Source organism: Herpailurus yagouaroundi, unplaced genomic scaffold (genome assembly GCF_014898765.1).
Source record: "Herpailurus yagouaroundi ecotype Mexico unplaced genomic scaffold, PumYag 182, whole genome shotgun sequence".
Taxonomy (NCBI): Eukaryota; Metazoa; Chordata; class Mammalia; order Carnivora; family Felidae; genus Herpailurus; species Herpailurus yagouaroundi.
The window spans coordinates 51,817,387-51,842,824 of record NW_024412413.1 but is presented as its reverse complement, the minus strand read 5'-3'; the positions used below and the strand labels follow the sequence as shown (position 1 = coordinate 51,842,824).

Below are 25,438 nucleotides of genomic sequence, written 5' to 3'. Positions count from 1 at the left end.
TGCAATACAGACGTTGATGTAGTGTGATACCATTTTCATAGCTTCTGTTAATATTTTCTTCAGCCTCAATTTGGTTCACTTTTTCAGCTAACACTTATTTAGTGCCTACTCAGTACTAAGTAGCTAAATCTTGTACCTGCACCTCGCTTCATTTACCAGTAGTCGAGGGGTGCCCGGGTGGCTCAGCGAGTTGAGCATCGGACTTTGGTTCAGGTCATGATCTCACGGTTCGTGGGTTCGAACCCCACGTCCTGTTCTGTGCTGACAGCTCAGAGCCTGGAGCCTGCTTCAGATTCTGTGTCTCCCTCTCTCTCTCTGCCCCTCCCCGGCTCATGCTCGCTCGCTTACTCTCTCTCTCAAAAATAAGTAAATGTTAAAAAAAATTTTTTAAAACAGCAAGTGGTTTAGAGGAGCAAGACTTGAGTATTATTGCACAACTGACAGAATAAAATGTCAACCTATAGGCCATGGAATATACTATGGATGTGCTTAGACCTTTATGGAATTTTTCTCATTTGTTTTTTATTATGGTTGTCCAGGGCCAAATTAAAATATCTATGCAGTACGATACCACTTTAACCAATTTTATCCATCTGAAGTTCAACTTTCTTCACGTGATCACATCTAATTTTTAATGCATTAAGCTTGCCTGTGGTCAGAAGCAAAGCCATTGAGACTTTCAAATTACAAAGACCACTTGTACCCATGGGTCTTGCTTGGTACAGGACCTTGGCTACATAGAATAGTTTAGTTTCACCTCTCTGAGGGGCTCAAAGAGCTGTTGCTATAAGGGATATTAAGTGGGTTAGAATGTAGGTAGGAATTTTCAGTAGAGAGAAAACTGTCAGCCAGGTGCCAAAATCATCATTAAATATTAGTAAGTGACCTAGAGATTCTACAAGTAATTCTGTAACAAAGACTTTTGTGACTGTGTCTTTTAAGACAAAACCAAGGATTAGTTTTAAATCCCAGATTTCCAGAGTAACTAGGTATCCTTCTGGGAGCTTCAAATGCATCAGGAACAAAAGAATTCTCTGCCCCCTTGAAGCTTTCATTCTGGTTGGGAGAATACAGACAATAAACAACAACAGGAAATGTAAACAGTAAGTTATAGTGTATTAGAATGTGATTAAATGTATGAAAAAGAAGAGCAGAATAATGAAGATTGAGTGTCGGCAAGTTTTCCCTAAAGGACTTTAAAAAGAACATGTAGGTATCAGAGTATGCCTTGGTTTGATGTAGTTTGCTTCGTGCCTTTTTGATGTAATTTATTTAAAAATTTTAACATGCTACAGAATATACGGTGTTTAATTTCTTCAACTTTGCCATGTGTCTGCTGCAAGGGCAAAACATCTTTTGTTGTATAAACAATTATTTTGTTCTAAAATATATGTGTTTAAAAGCTTTCCTTAGTAATCTGTCCTGTTTCAAAATATTTTTTTCAGGATGGGTTGTCAGAAATTTAAATTGTAGTAGGCGAACCAAGTTTTGATGCATCATAAAAAGGTGATGTAGACCAGTAAAGGATCATACATTTATGAAAACAAGGAAGTATTTTATTCAGATTGTAGCACTTAGAAGTATATAATAGAATAACAATCTAAAGTCTATTCCAAAATTTAGAGAGGTTTCAGTTAGAGAAAAATATCAGGAGGAAAATTAGATAAGTAAAAGAATTTCAAGACAAGTCTCTCAGAGGAGTTAATCTAACATTTTTTTTTATCAGGCACATGTATGTAAGAAAGAAATTATTTGAAAATCTTGATAGGTACTCAACTAAAGAATGTAAGTAATAGTTTTACAGTCCCAAATGATGCTTGGTAGTGAATAGACCTAATTCAGGACTGCAGTTGAATGGAACATTATTTCACTTTTAGTCTGGCTTGCATGTCGCTGAGAATAGAATCTGTTATTTCTTTGAATTTCCCCGTCCTATATCCCTCCTGGCATTCTTAAGGTCAGTGAAGCACAGTAAATAATCTTCACTCAGCGAGCAACCCAAATCACCATCTTCCTGTTCGATGTAGCCAATAAATTCTGAGCAAACTCAACTCTCTGTGAAGCTTCCTAATGGATGCCTCACTGGACTGAAGAGCTTTTGGAAGCAAAATAAAATAATCATCTAAAGTTGAATGTTTTTAGATCAAGGTTACTAGGTCAACACTGAATTTAAAACCAGTTTGAGAGACATTTTTTAATGGCACTTAAAAATTATAGCCAAAGGCCAGGTCGTTACATGTGATGTTGCTCAGATCCTTTGATGCTAAAAGTCTACAACTGCCTTATGTGTAAGATACACTTTTTAAAACATTAACTATGATTTAAAGTAGCAAGAGACAGTGTTCAGGCCAGGGAAAATAAAGTCCCCTTCCTCAGCTTTTTGGTTGAAATGGTTTGAGTTCAGTAATTTTATTGAACCTGAAAAAAAATTATTAATAGCTGCCTCCTCAAAGGGAAACAGAGAAGCTTGCCCCTGTCAATTCCTGCTTAGGAGTTTCTGAGACATTTTGAGATTGCAAGAAAACTGCGGATGAAATCCGTACCAATTAGAGATCTTGTGTGTTTGGAACTATTTCAAAATGCTGTGCGGGGCTCAAAGGAATTAGTCAAGCCTGCTGCAGTACAGCTACATTATTAATCTCCAGAGACAATAGATACCAGATGTTCACACTGCCCAAAGGACACCTCAGTGTTCTTGACAGTCTTTGGTCATCTTGTCCTTTAAGAGATTCAAATGCCCAACATGATTATGATTGATAAGACTATGTGGTTTCTACAGAAGAAGTTACTGATAATCAGTTTGAAGAAAGACACTATCTTTGGTAGGAAAATAAACAAGATGTTAAATTTGATATTTGTAAAAAATTGCCTGAAGCAAAATAGTAGAAATTCTTTGCCTTTTTAAAAAAATTTATTTGATTGGCCTAGAGATAGGTGTGTCTATAAACTAAGTGATGATCTTTTAATAAAGTCCAGTTTTGTTGTTAAGTAATGAAATATGATACATTCTTTATTAATTCATTGAGCAAACATTTTTATGAGTGAAGTGTTGAAGATATAGTAGCAAACAAATAAGTAAACAAAAAACAGCAATCATGGTCTCACGGAGCTTGGGGAAAGAAGCAGGCATTAATCAAAAGTTACCCATATTTATTTATTTATTTATTTATTTATTTATTTATTTATTTCCCATATTTATTTAAATAAGTAATTACAAACCGTGATACATGCTTTGAAGAGAAAATATTGGGTGCTGTGAACATGTTTGGCAGGAGAACTTGACCTAGCGTTAAAGTTCTGGATTCCTGTGTTTAATCACATTTGTTGAGCACCTACTGTGTGCCCAAAGGCAAAACAGGTTATCATAGCCATTTAAAAGAGTACACTCATCACTCTCAGTTTGGTAGATTGAAAGATATTAGGAACAGCAGCAACAAACCACTTAAAAATAAACTAAAGATAAAAAAGATCCCGGAGGTGGAATTTTATTTTAGTCTTTCTTCAAATATGGCTTCTGTTCAATATCCTAAAGAGCATTTGAGTCATGCTTAAGATTTTTAGCATATTACTCATTTTATTGTGAAAATCCCATTAGAAAATACTGTGAAATTTTAAACACCTTAGAAAACACAGAAAGGTGGGAATCGAGCCCCAGTATCCAAGTATGTTAACGTGTATATCATTATGCTCTCCTGCTAGTCATTCACCTCCCATACCTTCCTTCCCAGCCAGGCTCTGTAAAGAGCAGCTTTGTTTAGGTGCCCCACTTCACATAAGATTTTCAGCCCAACAGAGTTGGGCTTCTGTCAGTGCGTTGAAATGGCTCTGCCTAAAGTCCACCAGACTTCCTAATTGTTGAATTCAGCAGTCTCCTCCCTGATCTTATTTGACTTGTCCTTTCGGTAGATTATGTCATTGGTGACTGTCCTCCAACTTGAAACAGTTTTCCCTTATCTGACTCTGTCCTGGTTCCCTTGTCCTCCTCCTATTTCTTGAAATGCTCTCTTTCATTTTCCTTCACTGACTCTTACTCCTCAGTTCACCTTTCAAATACCTGTCTGGCTCTCCCTTATTGCCTCCTGCATATCCTCATCCATAACCTTACTGTCTTCTGTGCTCTGATGACTTTCACATCTGTATCTTTAGCCAGGGTCTCACTTCTGAGCCCACATCTCCCTAAGCCTCCTAGATAGTTCCACACTAAACTGATTTTCTTGTTTTCCCTGGAACATGTATGACTAGCATGATCCAGCCAGTCATACAAGCAGGAAACCTAGTAGTAATTCGACCCTACTCTTCTCCTTCACTCCCCAGCAGGTACCACCCAAATCAGTGAATTGTGGTCTCTTAATCTCTCCATAATTTCTCACCTGCTCTCCAGTCCCATCGCAAATGCTTTCATTTAGAGCTTCATCGCTTCTGTTCCCACACAGTCTTGCATTTGATGTACCTGTTTTCGCCTTCTTACCCCCACCCTCAGTCTGCTTCCAGAACCATCTTCCTAAAGTATCAGTCTGCTTATGTTACGAGACTGTTTCAGGTGACCCAGTCATCATGCCATTTAACATGTTCCTGACATTCAAAATGCCACTGCCACTTAGAACTACATAACAGGGTTACTTGACAAGATGAAAAAGCAAGGCAATCAATAACCAAAATAAAATGAATGCTTGAAAATGCATTTGAGCATTTTGTATCTTCATGAATTTTTAGAGTCTGTAGATCTATGCTATTTTTTATATTCTAAACTTCCTGTTTTTCAAGAGAAGTGTTTTAAGTATTATTTTTATTTGAGGTACTGCTTAATAAAGCTGAATGAAGCATGGGAGAATGTTTGCCGAAACCGATGGTTTTCTTTTTGTCCTAATTGCTGTTGAACCATTTTCTTGACTAGAATAGTTTGCCTCTTGAGACGCACTGCTTGGTTGCAGTAATAAAATCATGTCATCAGCACATAGGGGGATACTTGTCTTTATATTTGCAGTGGCAAGAGGGCGGAAATAGAATACATCCTCACACCATAAGGAACGACCAAGTATAGAGTTGAATAGTGTTCTATAAAGTTTTTTCCACCGAACCAGCTCCAGGACGAGACAGTCCTGGCCTGCTGCAGTTCTAACTCAGAGGGCATTGCAGACGTCATCCTCTCATGCAGTGAGTCCAGAATCACTTTGTAGCCAGCATCAAGTCTGAGCCAGTTAAAGCTGCTAAACCTTACATTGATTTTGGGTTTTATCAGTAAGGCAAAAAATAATATAATGGTGGTTAGTAGAAAAATTATGATGCCTGAAATCTGTTGCTTCTCCCCATAAAATATTAGATCAAGAGACCAAAATCTGCAGTTTATTAAAAAGAAATCTCGGCTTCTTGTTCAAGATGATAGACTGAGCATACATGTTCGTTACCCTCTCTCCCAGGAGAACCCTATAAAGTGAGCCTAAGGAAAAGACGAAGAAAGAGGAGGAGGAGGCATAAAAGAAGATGAACCCCACTGCAAAGAGAATCGGAGTAGGGGTGGGGTGTTGAGCAGACAAAAAATTTTAACCAATTTTTTCCAAAAAAAAAATGGCTGGCAATGCATTATTGGGCATGACTGATTAAAGAAAGCAGCAGCCCAAAATACGTACAGGACTTAGGGCCCAGGTGCCCAGCAGAATTACAGAGAGGCTCAGAGTCAAGAACAAATTGTCAAGAGCAAAATGGGGGGCTGACAACAAGTTGTTTACCTGAAAGTCTAAACAACAGCTGGACCAGTTTTACAGCTTTCTCACTTTCATAGTTGGAATGGCAGATCATCAATTACCCACGGGGAGGGGGGGAAGGGGGGAAACAAACAAACCTGGAAGACTGCTCTCTAAAGATATTAAACAGCCTGTCTGGGAGAGTTGGGACTGCTCGTGAGGTGTTGTGCTCCAGAGTGAGCCATTCCCCAGACAGGTATTCAGGGAACTCTGGGACATACCCTTGTCCCTCAGCAAGAGACAACAGTGTCCCCAGAGTTCCCCATCAGCTTTTCTGTTCAGGGCTAAGAGCTAGTCAGGAAACAAACCTGTACTGTACCTGATAGCAGAGGAAGCGTATGTCCGCTGCATGGGACAACTGACCCAGACCTCCATTCTTAAATAGAAACGGTCGAATGAAGAAAACCAACAGCAAGAAGGACAAAAACCAAGAAAAAGAGAACAAATGCCCCCAGAGGAAGCAGAGATATTTTAGAGAATAATAGAAACACCAAAACTACAACAATTCTCTGATTCATATTCTCAGAGGTATTTGAAATCTTTCACTTATAAAATAAGAAGATGATGTTTAAAAAAAAAAAAAAAAAGACCAAAAAACCAAAACTAGAGACCAGGAATAATGTGAAAAAAAATACGTGGCCAAAAGATACCTATGATGCAGTGTCATTCATGTGGCTTTTTAAAAATTTAAAACATTGTATATTGCTTATGAATATAGACATATGTAGAAAATGAATCAAAGGAAGTGTGGGAATGGTGCGTAAACAATTATCTCTGGGGCACCAGGAAGTGTGAGGGTAGAGGAGAAGGCTGGAGGCAGATCTGGCTGTAACTGTAACATTTTATTTTGTTAGAAAAAGAGAAAAAGCTGAAGTAAATACAGAAAAAAATATTATCTGTTAAATTTGGGTAGTTAATATCTGTTAAACATGGATGCCTATATATCCTAAATATTTTTGCATGTGGTTGCATGGTTGAAATATTTCTAAGTAAAATTTGAAAATTAAAATATTGAATTATGGAGCATACTTGTACAATTGTGTAGGAAAGTCATGGTCCAAACGAAAAAAAAAAAAAAAGAAAACGTGACATGCCTTTTAATAGTGATGCAGTATAAAAAAAGGAAATCTGTCTGACTTTAGGCAGCCTGGGGTTATGCCAGTTGGATCGTTGGAGAAAGGGATTTAATCCCAGCACTCTTTAGTTGTGCAGTAAGCACCATGTATATAGCCATAATAATACTAACACTGTTTACTAGTTTTCAACTCTCAGAACCAATCTTTAGAAAAGCATAGAAGACTTCACTATGGCTGAGCATTGGAATGGGGAGAAAAAGGTAGAAGGAGGGTCAGGGGGCTAAGGCCATCTTAGAGAGTGAAGAGTCAAACGATACTAAGCTATAGGATGGTCACGCATTCATTTGTTCATCTGTCAGATAGTTTTCGAACACCTTTTATGTCACGGGCGCCGTTTTAGGTGATTGGCAATACATGGGTGGACAAAACTGACAAATTCTCTGCTCTTATTGAACTTACATTCTAGTTCAAGAGGAAGACATTAAGCAAAGTTTTAAAAGAATTAAAAATAATACAACTCTCAAAAATTGCAAGGGGGAAGGGAGGGGAGATTGGTGGAAGTATGAATACTCTATCTTCATCATTGACAGGAGGGAATCAATTTATAATGTCAAAATAGCCCTGTCCAATGGTGGGAATTTCTATATCTGTGGAAATGAGGTTGGAAATGTTCTACGTCTATACCTGTGTTGTCCAGTATAGTAGCCATGTTAACGACATGTAACTGTTGAACACTTGAAATATGGCTAGCGTGACTGAAGAACTGAAATTTTATTTAATCTTAATTGATTTAAATTTAAGTTGCAACATGTGGCTGGTAGCTTCTGTATTGGACAGCACAGATTGAAAATGAAGGCATTAGGTAGCAGCATAAGCTTATTTTTTAGAATTAAACCTAACACCTGTTAAGCATGGTTGTTTGCAGGGGTGGGGTGAATTGAAAGGGAATATTTCACTACGAGTCACCTTGCACTATTTGATATTCTACTACATACATATATTTGGTTGACTACTACTTAAACTTTGGGGTCTTTGAGGGGGAATAGAGAACCAACATTTAAAGATGAGATAGAAGTTAACGTTTGACATGTCAATTGAAGTGAATAGCTGGGCAAGAATCAGAACTCTAAACTTCAAACGATTCTCGTTAGCAGGGCGTCTTCGTAGAGAGTTGTATCATTTGGCTTGAGGTAGCTAATTAGGGAAATCGTGGTCAGTGAGGTTAACAGATTCTGGCTTTAGAGATACTAAAAGCTACACATTCTGAAATATGGTCCTAGAATTATAGAGCTGTGGGAATCGGTACATACAGAAAAATACAGATCTGTAAGTGTCCGCTGTGTCTCACCAAAACCATGCTCAAATATTTATCATTTTTTTTAAAGAGGCATTTAAAAAAAATTTTTTTTAACGTTTATTTATTTTTAAGACAGAGAGAGACAGAGCATGAACGGGGGAGGGTCGGAGAGAGGGAGACACAGAATCCGAAACAGGCTCCAGGCTCTGAGCTGTCAGCACAGAGCCCGACGCGGGGCTCGAACTCACAGATCGCGAGATCATGACCTGAGCCGAGGTCGGCTGCTTAACCGACTGAGCCACCCAGGCGCCCCTCAAATATTTATCATTATTAAAACATCATCTAAGCCCAGCTGAGATTTATTGTGTCCAAGCTGATTTTGCACTTGAAGATAATAAAATATTTGGAATTACATTTCAGTGTAATGACTTCTTGGTCATGGGTAGTTTCTGTTGTGTTCTGTTGCTGGGTCATGCAGCTAACTTACTGAGGTTTCTCATTTTTATTTGAGGGTTGGGGGAAGATACGGGGAACACGGCAGCTGTATAGCAATCCTTGTTAAATTAAGAGTAGAGGTAGGAGGACCCCATTTTCTAGACGTGGTACAGATGGGGTTGGCTTCAACTTGTTTATAGTGTGTTGCTGGTTTTGACAACTCGTTTCAAAGATTTTTGAAAGGGAGGAGGAAAAGGTTGGCATGGAGCAATGAGAAAGCTTTTCTCAGGAGGCAGTTAGAACAAAACACAACTCGTCAGTAGAACACCACTGTGGAAAGCTATGTCACTATTCAGGGATGGGTTCAAGTAGACTCTGAGCAGCTTCGGTGAGCCACATTCTGAGTCCGAAGGAAAACTTCTTTTTACTGCAGTCTCAAAAAAAAAAAAAAAAAAAAAAAAAAAAAATCCATTCTAATGTAGATGGTAGCAAGCCCCAAGGATCTTCCATTAAACTGAATCCCTTGCTCTTCTATTTGAGATGTAAATGAACATATCCTGGATTTGCTTCCTATTATGCCAGTACTGTGAAGTTATGTCTGCAGATTAATGTGGCCTGCTGGCTGGGTCAACTGAAGCAGGACTGCCTACAGACCGCCTTGGCTGATTTAGTTGTGGTACTTGTATCTGTATGCTGTCTGGAGGCGAGAAGTCTTTGAGGGGAGAATCTATTTATTGAATAGAGGACGTTCCTGGTGATAACAGGCTAATATCTAAAAAGTACAGTGTATACTTTTAGAAATAAAATGATAATACACCCGAATCCAACCTCATCGAATAGAAACAAAGGGATGTATTGGGGGTGGGGCGAACCAACTGTTTATACAGGTTTTCAAATGACTGTTCTTGTAAAAAGTGCATGGAATGCATCCAAAACAAATAATGTTTTGTTAGATGAGAAGACCAAAAGGGAAATCCTAGAGAAAGGAGAATGGATGATCTTTCTTTAATGTCAAAACTGACATAAACACACCCCCCTCCCCCTTTTGCTCAAGATAATTTTCTCAACAAGACCCAGATTGCTTCAGTCTTGCCTATCACCCTTTGAAGCACTTTCCTTATTATTAGGAGTGGGGGCAGGGTTTCCTTTGAGGATTTTTGCAGCAGTGAAGAGTTCCTCCTTTAAATACTTTCACATGATGAGGGGATTCCGCTTTCAAAGTGCTGTCATCTCTGTGGCTTCTCTGCCATGAGACAATTTATTCTTGGGTAAAGGTCCTTCTTAGTTTGATTGTCAATAAGGACTTACTTTTCTGATGGATTCTCCTTCCGTAGAGCTCCACTTTTTCTGGGAGACCTAGCGAAAGAATTCAGTGTTCTCCTGTGTTGACCTTAATGAACTTGGCCATGATTCTCTTTTGAAATGTGTTCCGCCACACTGGGTTATTTATAGTCTTCAACATAGTTGCCCTTGTCAGTCTCCACTAATGAAGATTTGAATGACGTATCAAACGTTCCATCTTGAAAACTGCATGTCTTCTACAGCGCAAAGAGACACTGAATTTTGGGGAGTTTTGAAAAAAAATTTTTTTTGTTTGTTTTTTTTTAATGTCTCTTCTGATGTTTAGACAATGCATGAGAAATAATTCGTACACTATTCAGGTGTCAACAGTTTTCCCAGAAACACTGAAATCTTTTGAGAGCCTCTACCCTGTGTCGCTATACCTCATCCTTGTCTAATCTTGAATACGGTTTTCTGGAAAATTCTATAAATATTTAATTCATGGAGACAAAATGTATAGCTGTGTGGTTTAATAGCTCATTCATTCAAAAGCAGTTCCTTTCCCTCTCCAAAATTTTAATAGGCAATGATTCACAGTTGTTTGGAAAGAATTAGAATTAAGAAACCCCAAATAGGATCGACAGCTTTCTCAATATTATTACATAAAGTGAGCTTCTAAGTATTTGCAGTTGTTTTAGATAAATGAATAAAAAGTTACCCATGTCCCAAACTAGGTTACACATTTATGTCATTATTCTTGGACTTTCTCTTGGAACAGTTTGGTTGTTAGTGACAGAATCGGTGTTGTGTAGGGTGCATTCATTATCCACTTCAACCTAGAAGCTCCTGAGTGGCACAACGTAACTACCATCCAGTCTTAAAACCTGCAGCCTCCTTCCTGTTGGAGTATTGAAGTGAATGATGTCTTGGCCTTTTGTGGATGAAGAAAGTGGAACATGAGAAGAGAACCCTGGACCAGAGTCAGAATACACAGATTCTAGCTTTGGCCCCTGCCACTCTCGGCAAGTCCCGTGTCCTTCTGCTCCCTCTCCCGCCTCTCCCCACAAAAACTTCTGTTTAAGCCAGTGACCCAGATGATCTTCATGGATTTACCATCCTAAATAAAGAATAAGCTCCCTCTACCTGTAAAGAGAGGCTTAATTATGATGTTTGAGCCAAGTTGTTTACTCCACTGAAAAAACAGCATTCTTATTTCTTAATCTAGCCTGTAAAAAAAGGAATGTGATTATATTTTCTGTCTTCTGTGGGACTCTGTAATGTACCATAAATATTCACCCCATTTTCTTATTTGTACAGACTCTGCCTTCTAAGTGTTCACCACCTAGTCAGAGAGGAAAGCATGAAAACAAATACGGCAAAAATCCAGTATGATCAGTAGAAGAAGATAAGCGCGTATAAGATGAAGAGGCGGGGCACCTGGATAGCTCAGTCAGTTAAGCGTCCAACTTCGGCTCAGGTCATGATCTCACAGTTTGTGAGTTCGAGCCCCACGTCGGACTCTCTGCTGTCAGCACAGAGCCCGCTTCAGATCCTCTGTCTCCCCCTCTCTCTGCCCCTGCCCTGCTGGTGTGCTCTCTCTCTCTCTCTCAAAATTGAATAAACATTTTAAAAACTGAAGAGGTAACTTGGGAGGCGGAAGTGTATATATTTTATGTACATTTCTCCAGACCTATTTTGAATCCTAGAAATAGGAAAATGCATGCGTATTGGGGGTAGCTTTATGGTAAATTCGCGACGACGACAACATTGCTAACTCTTTGTCTGTTTCCCATTGAATCAAGTATGTCCCTCCACGATATTAGTTGCCATAAAACTGCGGTCGAATGAGTGGTATGTAGCCTGGGAGGTTAAAAAACATAGAATGTTCTCTTCTTTCTTTTCACAGCTAAGTTATTTCCCAATGTCTTCAAACACCGCCTTTAAACCTCTCGTTGCTAGCTATTGGCACCTCTGCCATTGAACAAGAAGAAGACTTAAAGGTGTCCAGTAGTCATTATAAACCAAAACCCATAGCCTAGAGTAAGTTGAGATTCTCTTTAGAATTTAGAGAACAGGAAGAAAAAGTTGTCCTGAGAATACTGATGTGTCTTGGCATAATGGCTTTCTGAGGAGTGCTATCATATCTGGAAAGCTGAGGTTTTTCTGGTGATTTGTAGCGATCTTGAACTCAGATCACGGAATTGGAAAGTGTTGGTGCTGTTAAACCCAGCACCACCTGTGAAAGCTGTACTGTTGCATGGTGGGGGATGGGGAGCTTGCAGGGAGCTTCTTATAAAAACTTGGCCTGAGCTAATTTGTTTTGTTTGAAACCGGAAATCATATTGTTGAAGTCTGCATTCTGTTTTCGTTCAGTTGGTGTATTAACACAAAGCACCGTGTTTTTAAAGGGCCTCCTCCTTTCTGCAGGAATAAATTTGGCTTCTGAAAGAGAAAAAAAAAATGTACCAGCAGTTCAGCAACATCGCACCTCTTCCATCATTTTGGGCTTCAGCTCAGTAACTCCAGACAAATTTTCTGGAAATATGTAAAAACAGGCCTATAGGTACTGGACATAAAAATCCTGACTGTACACTCATAAACATTTGTACAATCTTAAGGCCCTTATCACTGAGTTTCTTAAAGCAGTGTACATATTTTAAAAATCATGAGAATAAATGAAAATTGGAACGAGATGCTATTTGAGAGAAGATGCACCCTAGAGATGCCTGAAGAACACTGCTCTCTGACTTTTTTCTAGGAAGTGAGCAAGCCTCTTGCCCATAAAATAGGTAGAAGCTGTGATTTCCAGATACCTCTGTCCCAAGAAATTAGATAAAGATGGAAACTGTGGAATACCATTTTGTAAATATTTTAACCATACAAACTAAGCACTAAAAAAGCATGCTTCCTAAAAAGGCATGGAATAGTCCAAAAGTTAACAGCCAGAACAGTTGGATTGTGTTTTGGAAAATGTCACACCGTAAGACCCATCATGAGTGCCCAGTGACTCTGAAGAAGAGACAAGACAAAGTGGCAAGAGACAGCTTTACAAATTCAGGAATGCTCTAAAAAACTACTGGATGGGCTAAGAATGCTTCTTGAAACCTAAAATCCCAATGCAACTGTAATCTGAATGTGAGGAAAAGGTTATTCTTAAAAAATAGTTGCACTCTTATGAAATACGTTATCCTTCAGCTTTTGACTTTTTTTTTTTTCAGGTTGAAAAAGTTCAGCATGATTCATATACTAAAGATTGTCTTTTTTTGCACAGTAATTCTTTAAAACTGTATTCTCACCCAAGGCTGTGTATCTCTCCTCTCTGTTTTGCTCTCGTGCTGCTCTGCCGCAGGTTGGCCTTCCTTCCACGATGTGATCAGTTCTGACGCAATCACGTTCACGGATGACTTTTCCTACGGGATGCACAGGGTGGAAACAAGCTGCTCTCAGGTCAGTTAACCCCACCTGAAAAGCCAGTATGCTGTCCACTCTGCACTGAAAACACTTTCAGGACCCCTGGTTGTGCTAAATATAGCAACTGAGGCCAAGTGACCGATCACAACACCGACAGAGGAGCGCAATGAAGTCTCTACAACGTCTTAATGATATCTCGGTCTTCAGGTGTTTAGCAAGTCCAGTTAAATGCCAGTCATTGGCTTCAACACTATTTAAAAAAACCCCAAAACATTGGTAGGGAAAATTGTCTTCAGTTGACTCAGTGCACTGGGAAATGGGCTATTCTTAGGGCATATGAAGATTTCACTATGTGGCTTTATATAATCTGATGTTAGGTAATAGCCCTCTCTCTGCAGTTCTGTGTACCCATTCAGTTGTAATACCTCTAATGGTAATGATCCAAACGTGGTCAGTAAAGACCCCAGAAACGGCTTTCCCTGTGTGGGTGAGAGGTGGGAGGTTGGGGAATGGCAGTGGGAAGAGGAAGTTCCGTGGTAGGCTGTAAGAAGCCAGAGCGAGGATACGTGATAAGGTCATGCCTTCTCTACTTCCCTTAGTAGATAGACCTCTCTTCGTTTCCCAAGGATGTTCTAATTAGTTCCTATCACTCTTCTCTACTCAGATTAGGACTGGCTCTAAGGGAGAAAACGAGCATGTGTTGAGGAGGCAAAAATAGTTAATCTCTCACAATCAAGGGACTTGAACTCATAGAGTATTTTGTATTTAAACCCAGAGACATAGCCAGGACCGTCTGTACACAGAATAGAAGCAACTGACCGTTCTTCTCTAGAGTAGAAAGTACTGTTATAGTCCGCTTTAAATAAGTGAAATGTAAAGTCTGAGTATTGTGGCACTGAAATTCATTGGTACTACCTAGTATTTTGTTGGGGGATGTCAGTTGTGCATGTCAGAGGTAAAGGGGGCACCATCAGGCAGCTGAAATAGCAAAGCGATTGCCACGTGGGCCTCCCTCGACATTCTTCTACCTGCCCTTTAACCCCCTTCATCAAGCACAAGGGTTTTAGGGAGTAGGTGGCATATTTACTACCAAGCAGGGAGGGGGACTGGTTAGAACTTAACCATCTGATGAATTTGTACTTTCTTTTTTTAAAAAAATAAAGCTGGCAAGTTTACTGTCTTCTAACTGTGAAGACCACTCTCTCCCTTGAAAAACAGACTTCATATTTTATCTAAGTCATATTTTCAGCTCACTCTTATTTCTAAGATATAAGTCTCTGAGGGCGATAGTGGAACTTTCTGATCCTGGGTCTCACCCCCAGAGATTCTAGTTTAGTTGGCTTGTGTGAGGCCTGCCTATCGGCGTTTTTAAAAGCTGCCCTGGTTAATGCTCACAATAACCTTGTGAAGTAGATACTCTTATTCTTTCTTACCTTTGAAGTTGAGAAAACTGAGGCACAAAGAGGGCAGTTATGCTGGTGTAAATCTACATAGATTTAAGTGGCAGAACTGAGACTCAGATTTGGGCATCTAGCTCCAGAGCTCTATGGTGCTTAGACAGGCAGGCAGGGAGGTAGGTATACAGATAGATAGGCCAGACAGAAAGAGTCACATTAAAAAAAAAAATCCTGTGATCTCCAGCAGTTAGTTTAATTCAACTCAGTTTTGAATTCAATTGAATTTTAATTGATGTGTTTATAACGGCCACAAAAACTAACTATGATTATTTCTCCAGGATTCCGAAATATTCGACAAAAAAGGAACTGGATAGGATGGTATATAGTCATGTATAACTTAGGTATATGTAGCACTTATTAAACCTCTTGTAAGAGGTTTAATACTTGTTGTTTAACAACTTGTTGTTTAACACTTGTTGTTGTTGTTGTTTTAAGCTACCTTAAAGGCTGTTAGGTGACTGCTACTCTCCTTTTTCCTCAGAACCCACTTTCAAACATTGAGTCCCATGAAAACCAAGTAAAAAAGGCACAGAAAAAGGGAGGCATAAGATAATAACTTTCCTTATGCCCTATTCTCTAATGTCTCTGTGACTAATTCTTAAAATTCACAGTTAGAAAAACTTCCTCCTTTCTCTGTGCCAACCACAGAGGTAATATTAGTACTGGTCAAGAAAAAAACATTATGTATCTGTTCTACAGTGACCAAAGACAGATGAAACCTACAAACCGCCCAAATCAGGCAACATTAATAAAAAATATTAAGCCCCTCCAGGCCCAGCTCCCAGCCCTTCGGTCAAAGGCGTCGGTGACTGTCGCTGTACCTTTGGGTCCTTTCCTAGCGGGTGAGGAACTGACACTGAGCTAGCTATTCCTTTCGGCTTCTTTACCCACTCCTTTTACTTCTCATATTTGGAAAATGTTTGATTCTTTCTTAAAGTCTTAAATTTAAAGGGAAGAGGGAGGGAAATTTGTTCTATTAAGGCATGTGTAAAACCACATGCTTTGGGAAGTAAGTTTCATGGAGAAAATAATCGGCTTCCAGCACTAAAGAATGATATGTTTGCCAGATTCTTCTCCATGTGGGCAGAGTGGGAGATGTCTGCCTCACGAGTGCAGTAATAGCTCACTGAATTCAAGTGTGCTGGGTGTCTTTCTTTCTTTTAATGTGTGTTTCATTCACACATTTATTTTCTTTTTGTTCTACCTTTCTATTTAGTATTTTTCTTTTCCATTTTCTCATTCATCCTTTTTATCTTGGCTTGGAAAAAAGTAACTGATTTAATGGTTTCCATACCAGAGTAACCACTTGTGTTTTATTTCCTAGTTTCTCATTCTTACCACTAGTTTTCATTATCAGTTTATCTTTTCTTAAACTTTCTGTTCTTTCGGTTTACATAGCCTTTCCCCCTACTCACACTCTTCCCATCATTGTTGGAGGAAGTGGTGTAGGAAACCTATCTGATTTGCTTCTCCTCTTTCTAAAATTCTTGTTACATTTTGAGTTCACATGGCTGGTCCTTACTCTGAACTGAATTCACTGATGTGGTTCACAAGAAGACTGTCTTACTGCCATGTTATACAAATGGACTGAGATTCCATGGGCAAAACCAGTATGCTTAACCTGCTTGCTGGGCAATATGGCTTTTTTTTTTTTTTTTTTTTTTTTGGTTTATTGGCCCCTAATTCTAACCTTGGTACTTAGGATTCTTCTTCTTTCTTTTGTTTTTTAAAATTGTGATATGGATCTTGCTATGCAGTGAATTAGGCCTTACATATATGGGTAGGAATTGTAAACATGCTGGGAGCCATAACTTTTTATACCACGCTATAGTTTTTCCGTGTGTCCCGTGACTTCTTTGGTAATAATATCTTAGTAAGATTTTACTGGGAAAGTTAAGATTGATTCAGTGCTGTCAATACTTTTCAGAGAAACCTTGCAGTCAGGTCCTTCTAAAAGAATTGCTCCGTAAGAAACCTAGCACACTGCCTGATCTTTAAGTTAACAGAGCAGAAAACAAGCAAGGGTGCTAGAGATTCTTCAGTGCCTTCTGTTAGGATTCCTGCTTACAGTGCCTGGTTACATTCTGATTTTTGTTGCAATCATATTTGTGTTCTTTTACTATTTTACCTACTGAGTTATATTCTAGTTGTCTCTTTCGAAGAGGGTCTTTATCTTAAATCTGCACATTTTAGTGGGCATGTGTCTCTTCTTCCTTGCTGTGGCAATTTTCAGAAAATTTTCAGTTTTTTTTTTTTTATTAAAAAAAATTTTTTTTCAACGTTTATTTATTTTTGGGACAGAGAGAGACAGAGCATGAACAGGGGAGGGGCAGAGAGAGAGGGAGACACAGAATCGGAAACAGGCTCCAGGCTCTGAGCCATCAGCCCAGAGCCCGACGGGGGCTCGAACTCACGGACCGCGAGATCGTGACCTGGCTGAAGTCGGACGCTTAACCGACTGCGCCACCCAGGCGCCCCAGAAAATTTTCAGTTTTAAAGAATTCTTTTTAAAAAAAATTTTTTAAACGTTTTTTATTTATTTTTGAGACAGAGAGAGACAGAACATGAATGGGGGAGGGGCAGAGAGAGAAGGAGACACAGAATCGGAAGCAGGCTCCAGGCTCTGAGCCATCAGCCCAGAGCCCGACACGGGGCTCGAACTCACAGACTGTGAGATCGTGACCTGAGCCGAAGTCGGATGCTTAACCGACTGAGCCACCCAGGCGCCCCAAAGAATTCTTAAAAATGTTACTGAATTTACATTTTTCAGCTAGTGATAAAATATGTTGTGTCTATCCCAGTTTCACTGACTACTATGAATAATTGTTTGACAGTTTCTCCCTAGTCCTCCACCCCCAGCTTGTTAAGCAGTGCTTTGTCAGGAGTTTAAATTCAGTGCAAAGAGGTAAGAGTTGCATGGTTTAAGCTGTAGTGCAGAGGAGTAAGTCCCTCCTGGTGACACTTGGGGAATTCTCCCTTCTTTAGACCCAAATTCTACATGTGCAGCAAATGGGAGACCAGTAAATCACCGAACTTTTCGTAATCATCTTTAAGGAAGCCATCAGATTCCTGGAGTTTACCTACGTTGGAGTCCATTTATGACTGCTGCTGTTACTGCTGGAATCTATGGTAGAGTCCCTTAAGTTTGTTTTCGATCATCCTTAATTTGTTCTAAGGCAGCCAAAGCAACAGAAAGGTAAATATCCACCAATACAGAGTATTTTTCAAAAGTTAAACAGTTTTTGGTAAAACCCCAAGCCTTATTAATCTTTTGCAGATGACAACTCATATATTGCTGATGATTAAAGATACCCATGTGTTACAATAGGGTTTCAGACTCACAGCCCATCTCTCTTTTTCTTGATCTTTCAGTAAAATCATAATGCTAAACTGGTGACTTCACAATCATTTCCTTGGCAAAAGATTAATATCACAAGCACAGAGGAAAAGAGCCCTACTTACACACAAGTGTCTTCAATAACGGTGGGAGAAAACAGGATACTACTGGCAAAGTAAATTGCTTTTCTTCTTAAACTCTTTTCTCCTTCTCATCCTGCCCCATGTGCCCAAGTGTAAAAGCCCTGCTTTGAAACGGCTTCATCTTGTAGATCAAACACTTAAGAGAAAATGACAATAATAAAGCCCAAAACATCCTAGGAATAGCTAGGAGAAAACCCTCTAGGACAGTTGGAAATACATCAGTGCGCAAATATGTAACTGTGTTGAATGCACTATTTGTGTTTCTTATGCACACGATTGGGAGTTGCGATTAGATTTTAAGGAATTATGTTAAATTTGATGTTCCCTTTGTGTGTGTGTGTGTGTGTGTGTGTGTGTGTGTGGTGGGGTCCCCTTTGCCTCAGTTCTCCCCAGGTTCTTTAGTTGCCAGCTTTTCTGAGTGGGAGGCTTAGGTGATAAAGGATTCCTTTGGGAATTTGAAAGTTTTCTTTTGAACAATTATCTCCTGTGTTTTTCAGAACACGAGCTAGAATATTCAGTTGTAGTTTGTATTTTACCTATAAAATAAATGCATAACCACTTTAAAACAACTTTCAAAATGCACACTAAAGATTTTACCCTGAAATAAATCATTAACAGCAGGTCTCACAGATTTCTTCATTGGGCAGCCAGTTTGTTTCAGTTACAACCAGGTGTGCTGAGATCCCAACACATTGCCAGTTGGCTGGGGCTGGGGAGGCAGAGCTCGAAGGCGGCTAAAGAAACAATGCATCACTGACAACTTCCATTCATCATCCCAGCCTTCGGCCAGGGGTAGAAGCTGGAAAGAATGGGCTCCATGTGCGCTCCCCTCAGGGAGGAACCTTCGGGCCTCAGGCACTTTTACAAGAAACCGGCTCATACCCTTCTGTGGGAGACTGGGTGTACCTGGGAGAAAGCAGAAATGGCGCTGTGTGGTTAGGCTTCCTGCAGACAAATGGCGCTGCAGCCTTGCAGGCATCGGGGCGGGCAGGTACGTCGTGGCGCAGGTATAAAGGACCACCTGGCCATGTTTGCAAATGCCGCTCCTCCCTCAGTTTTCTGAGCCCGGTGTGAATCTTCCAGAACACCCTGTGGCAAGCATGATGAAGCTATCACTGTGGTGTTTAGGGGACTCCCACCTCTTCTGAGGATTTCCCTACCCCCTCCCCAACCCATAGAGTTGTCCGCAAACCATTTTTGTTGCCTTTTTCTTTTCTAACTGTAAGTTCTCTTCCTCACCCCCCTCCCTCTTCATGTTGGATTAAGGACATCTAGAATCTGTGTTTCTCTTTCTGTGTAACCAAAACACCGGTTCCAGATTTAGCAAAGGAAACTGCAGACCAATGGCCAACTCATTTCAGTAGATTCAATTACTCTAATTTGGAGTTTTTCGAGACGATTTGGGAAGTGAAGACCATAGAAACACTCCTGCATAGCTTCAAGTCTATCCTTACGGTGCTTTATTTTTAGAGTAAGGTAAACAGAACCATTTTCTAAATATGCCCAAGAGAGGATTAATAAAGGTAATATCATTTGTTTTGCCAGAGAGCTGTATTCTCTCATTAAGAAACAAAACCAGAGGGGCGCCTGGGTGGCGCAGTCGGTTAAGCGTCCGACTTCAGCCAGGTCACGATCTCGCGGTCCGTGAGTTCGAGCCCCACGTCGGGCTCTGGGCTGATGGCTCAGAGCCTGGAGCCTGTTTCCGATTCTGTGTCTCCCTCTCTCTCTGCCCCTCCCCCGTTCATGCTCTGTCTCTCTCTGTCCCAAAAAGAAATAAAAACATTGAAAAAAAAAAAAGAAACAAAACCAGAAAACCTATTGGAGGCTTTTATGTGAAAAGTCCGCCTCTCAGATGCCAAGTGATCAAAGTGCCAGAGCTGCGTGTGAGAGCAATAATTGTGCACACATACTGATCACCGAGAGCACCAGTTCCTACTCTTGGCCTGCACGCTGACTGTTTTGGCAGGCCGAAATAGGTGTTTTCCTGCGTCCATTGGGTAAGCATATGGATTTTTACTGGTGCATCTTAGCTGCCGGTGCCTGAAAGTTTGGCCTCAATTGTTTATAGAAAGGAAAAGCAATCTGAGCTGTCAGCCTTGATATTACCTAAACCTGCCTAGAATGTGGTAAAATAGTGCAAGATTTGTTTTTTAGGCCTGTTTCATATTTTCCAGGCAATAGATCAAATCAGTTCAGGGTTCATTTTTAGTTCTTTAATAAGCTGACACAGTATGTTGGCAGTAAAATAAGAATGCACTTTTAACATGGAAGTGCCATATAGTCAAAGTTGCTATTTGTGCTATTTATTAATAACTAGAGAACCCCGGAGATTTGAGTGTAGCACTTTGAGTAGAGAAACTGAGATTCTAGTTCTTTCCATTGTAACGAGCACCGTCCTTCACTTCTCTCTCATCATCTCCATTTGGTCCATTAGCCCAACTCCCGTGTCAATTCCTACTTTCTCTCCCTATAATTGATAAGTATTGTGCACACCAGACAAGCACAGTGAGAGGAATTAATAGATCACCTTATAGGCCTTTTCTCTCCCGTTCTTCCCTAAATCTTGACTCTGCCATCTGCTTGAAATGCTCCTCGAGACACCCACTGCTTCACTTCCTTTGGCTTCTTACTCCAGAGTATTCCAGACTACCCCAGGAAAGCAGCCCCACCTCGTCGTGCCTGCAACATCAGCCCCCAACCGTGAACACTTCATATCACTGCCTCTTTTTTTCCCCTCTCCTTAGCATTTATTTCCACCTACCACACTTGACAGTTGGCTTATTTCTTTGCCTATTACCTGTCTCTCCCGCTAGAAAAAGTAAGCTCCGTGAGGCCAGGGACTGTTGCCCATATCTCCAGTGTCTGAGACAGCACCTGGCAGGTAGTAGGTGCTCCATAAATATTTGTTAAATGAATGAGTGGAAGTCATCTGCCCCGGGTTTTAGTTTCCTAGTTACATAATGGATGATGTGTTTTCATAGCCTGTTTGAATATGATGCACTGACGTCTCCATATCCCTCGCTCCTGTCCCTGCTGAGAAAGGGTGTGGGATAGGTAAGTATGACATAACACTGTTGTCACCTGGAGCCGTACCCAGCATCGGAGTGGTTAGCGCAGGGCTCTATTCACCGAGCCAGCCTTCCTGGAGAAGCTATCTCTGGGCTGGATTTCTGTTAAACACTGTGATAGCCAATCGTCCCTCCTTCTCCTTCCATCTGGATTCTGGGCCTCTTCTCCTTCCCAGGTTTTTTGGATAGTCTGTAGCATGGATTTGAGCTTATTCCCTCTCCACGTAAGAGAGTTCACGTGGGTAAAGAAGCCAGCGGCACTCCACCTACTGGAAGCCAGAATAAAACGATTGTGTGGGCTAGCGACATTTCTATTTGCCATACTTGCAGTCCTGGTGACCATGACATAAATCTGTTGAGCCTTGCCATTGCTTTGCTGGGTTCCAAGAACATCCAGTGCTTGTCTGATGTTAAGTTTTACTGCCCATGAAAGCAAACATCACCTCCGTCATGGCCAGTTAAACAGTATCTTTTACAGTGGACTTCTGCATATCTGAAACCCACCCATCCAAAGCCAAAAGTAATGCCAGTTGGGGGGGGGGGTGGATTTTCTTCTGCCATGTTTCTTACAAGGGGAGATCAAGGGTCAACTCAATTCATAAAATTACTGCAGTCCTTTTTCAGCTGGCTGAGAGACTTCACAGATCAAAAAATACAGTGGCTCCGAAATGATTTCTGATATGCACAGTTCTGGTGTTTTTTATTCTCAGCATGTGGTGCAAAGCCTGCCAGAAACCATCTTTGCAGCTATTGACAGGCGGATTAGAAATCATCCATGATGGTTTCCATCGTTTCTCTACAGGCTGGTCATCCATTTAAACTGCTGAACGTGAGCTCCTCTCAAAGCCCGCTTTGTGCGCGCTCTCCCTTAATGTTTTGCTCTTCTCTTTCAGTGTGGTGCTCACCTTGGGCACATTTTTGATGACGGACCTCGTCCAACCGGCAAAAGATACTGCATAAATTCGGCTTCCTTGTCGTTCACGCCTGCAGATAGCGGCCGCGGCGCCGAGGGAGGCCGTGGGGCGGGCAGCCCAGCCCAGGCAGACAACGCGGAGCTGTAGGGGAGTGGGGAGCGATGGAAACAAGTGTACTTAATGCACAGCTTGTTAAAAAAAAAAAAAAATACTCAGAATTGTCTTAGATATATTTTTTCAAAAAATAGAAGGGCAGTTTTGTGCTATCGATATTTTTCTTCTTTTGCTTAAACAGAGGCCCTGGCCATCAATGTATTTTGCTATTGACTAGATCCAGAACTGTTTATAACTTCAGCGAACGGAGATAGCTGTGGGAAACGTCTTCACAAGCCACTTGAGTACCATTTGGCATTATTTTCTTTGAGCACATAGCTTCTTTTGAGATTCCCTCCCCCACCCTTGCTTACGAGGTGGAAGGCGCTTGGCCTTCTAACGTGAAGATCGAGATCCCCTGTGCAGCAGAGAGGGCACAGCAGCGGGGGGCCGGGCACCCAGACCTCTAGACGCATGGCCCTGCGGCATTTGTGCAGGCCCACCTGAGATAAGGGCGGACTGGTGCCGTGTGAGACTTCTCAGCTCTGTGGAAAGTTTGAGCTATATAGTCGTTTATTCTCACTAAAGGGGTGTGAAGGTCTAAAGTCTTTCCTTATGTTAAATTGTTGCCAGATCCGAGGGGGTGCGCCGAGTGTTGTGGCAGAGAGTAAACATTACCTCACGGTTAGGCCTTTATTTTATTTTATTTTCCATTGAAAACATTGGAATGTAAGACAACTGTAAAATGCTGAGCCCCATTTTGTCCAAAGTCCACAAAGAGGAACACCTGCCATTGCCTTTTAGAAGTCCGTGCCTCCGCACCTAATGGCAGCTGCAGCTGGAAAGGCATTTGGGTGAATTCCACTGTGTAAAAGAAAATACTGGGGACAATACACTTCATCAGGGCAGCGGAAGGAAGGGAGCAGGGAGGACCAAGGAGGAAGTCCTGGGTATTAAAATACCCAGAGCTGAGCAGAAAAGCTGATGAGATACTGCAAGTAGCAGAGCCCAAAGTGGGGGGACCTGGCACATAGAGGTTCACATGACCTCTGGAAGGAGGCTAGGGGTTAAAACGGGAAGAACCAGGAGCTCAAGTCCCACCCTTGACACTTCTCTGCTGTGTGACACGGGACCAGCCGTTTAGCCTCTCCATGCCCGCTCTTCATGTGTAAACTGGGACTTAACAATATTTATAAGATAACCGACACTCTCAGGGCAAAGTCACTATATTGCTGTACAGTTAAGATCAGTGTTGTAAAATTAAACTGATCTGGTTCTAATTGCCTCAAAGGCTGAAGCCCAAGCATTTGAAATGGAAAGAAGTGGAGAGAAGGTTGACTTAGCTGATTGGTATGGAAACAGTTGGGCCAAGAGCCAGAAAGTTTTCTTTGTAGCAATATGGCTGGTTTCACTCGGAGAAGCGCTGCTCAGTTGCTGTGTAGCATTTAGCCTGGTGGAGTGGGGGGCGCTGTGCACAATTAGGTTTCCACAGGTATGAACGGTGGTGCTTTCAGATGACATTGCCGTAGCCAGGTGTGAAGGTACAGCTTATGACTGGTGTATATTGTGTTTGTAGCCTTGACCGCGAATCCTGAAATGCAGTCTGTAAATCTTTGAAGGCTGATGAAAACTGACATCTTTCCTTGTAAGCACCAAGACAAAAATAAGAAAGAGGGACCCTTGACAGTTTTACAATGAGAAACGACGAGTTAAAATGGGAAGTGACAAATCAAAATGGCAGTGGGGTCACGTCCGCGTTCTTCCATGTGTCTACACCACGTCCTGGGGAGGCCCTGATACTCTGGTGACTGTGTCGTCACGTGGGCCACAGCTCCACGTAGCCTACGCTCTTCCAGATAAGTCACGCTCTTCCTTTCCCAGCTCCTGGCCGATTCGCCTCGGGCCCTGGGATTTTTCTGGAAATGAGGTGTAAGATTCAAGACCACCGAAGCCTCAGCTCCTGGACCATCCTGGCAGCCTGCCCTGAGCTCACAGAGGGAGCCCCATCCTTTCCCAGAGACTGGAGGATCCCATGGGGGTCGGCTAAAGACGGGGGGCCTCCTGAGACTTCCCTGCCCCAGGGCACACCCACCCTTTGGGTCGCTCAGCCCCTCTCCCATCACTCCAGCTGTGCGTGGTAGCCTGCCCCAGGGTCTGCTGGACACGAGCCACCATATCTGGGTAGACAAGGAAGATGAGGAGCTTCTTCCCTTCCCCCCAGAGATTCTGAATTCTCATTGTCCTTTCATTTTTATTATGGGGCCTAACGTTGCCCCCTCAACAACTCCTTCTTTTCTAACCCTTTGTCTTTGTTTCAAGGAAAGCCGGTTTTTCTTCTACCACATTTTCCAGCATCAACTTGAAGAAAAATGCAGCATCCACTGGAAAAGGAAAAAAAAAAAAAAAAAAGCGGGGTATATGCATGTGGTTTAATTCCAGATTGCTTTTGAGTTTAAGTGGTATAAAATTTCAGTGTATTTCTGTCTTATGTTAAAGAAATATATTACTAAAACGTCAGTGAGCAGTAATGTCAGCTGTCGAGCACTAGATTTATTTTTGCAGGATATGGAGTGCGATGAACTGAGTCAATATGGCAAGGTGTATGTGATCGGTGAGAGTTGTGCCATTTAACATAGGAAATGCACGGGACTTTCCCTCTCTGCACTCCAGCTCTTGCTCTACCATTAGGAGACGTGGGCTTCTGCTGGTGTGTAAAAAGTACATCCGTCCAGTCGTGCAGAATGGATCTGAAGAAAGCAGCCTATCTTGTATTAGAGAACATTTCTACACGTTTAAACTTTTCACTTCTGAGATGCATTTAAATACCTATTGCAAATGCCATAGCAACTCAAAAGCCTCTCCATGTTCATTGAAATTGAGATGCCCTGCTTCAAACGCGGACTATTATGAAAGGGATTCTCGTTTGTTCCGAAGGTCAGGTATTTTTGTCTTAGATAGCTTTGTAATGATTTTTCTCCAAACGGTTCAAAACTTTTGAAAAACGTTATGAAATTTTCATTAAAAAACCCTTTTCCTATGTTTATTGTATACAGAAATTATGCAATAAAATTTCTTTATAAAAATGTTTTCTTCTCTGACTCCTGAAGTCTCCTCTTATTGTAGCCCGGACACATGGACCATCCATTGGAGTTTGCCAGACCGCCCTGTCGACCTCCTACCGGCTG

General features: G+C 41.2%; 1 protein-coding gene across 2 annotated transcripts in view; it reads left to right on the top strand.

Annotated features, from left to right (window-relative positions):
- Positions 1 to 24,662, top strand: part of MSRB3 (methionine sulfoxide reductase B3) — a 175,217-nt gene extending 150,555 nt beyond the window's left edge. For both annotated transcript variants that reach the window (XM_040491498.1, XM_040491499.1), the window contains exons 6-7: positions 13,180 to 13,277; positions 22,140 to 24,662. In XM_040491498.1, coding sequence (XP_040347432.1) covers positions 13,180 to 13,277; positions 22,140 to 22,307 — 266 coding nt within the window. In that variant the 3' untranslated portion in view covers positions 22,308 to 24,662. The remainder of the gene's footprint in view (positions 1 to 13,179; positions 13,278 to 22,139) is intronic.
- Positions 24,663 to 25,438: the final 776 nt, after the last annotated feature.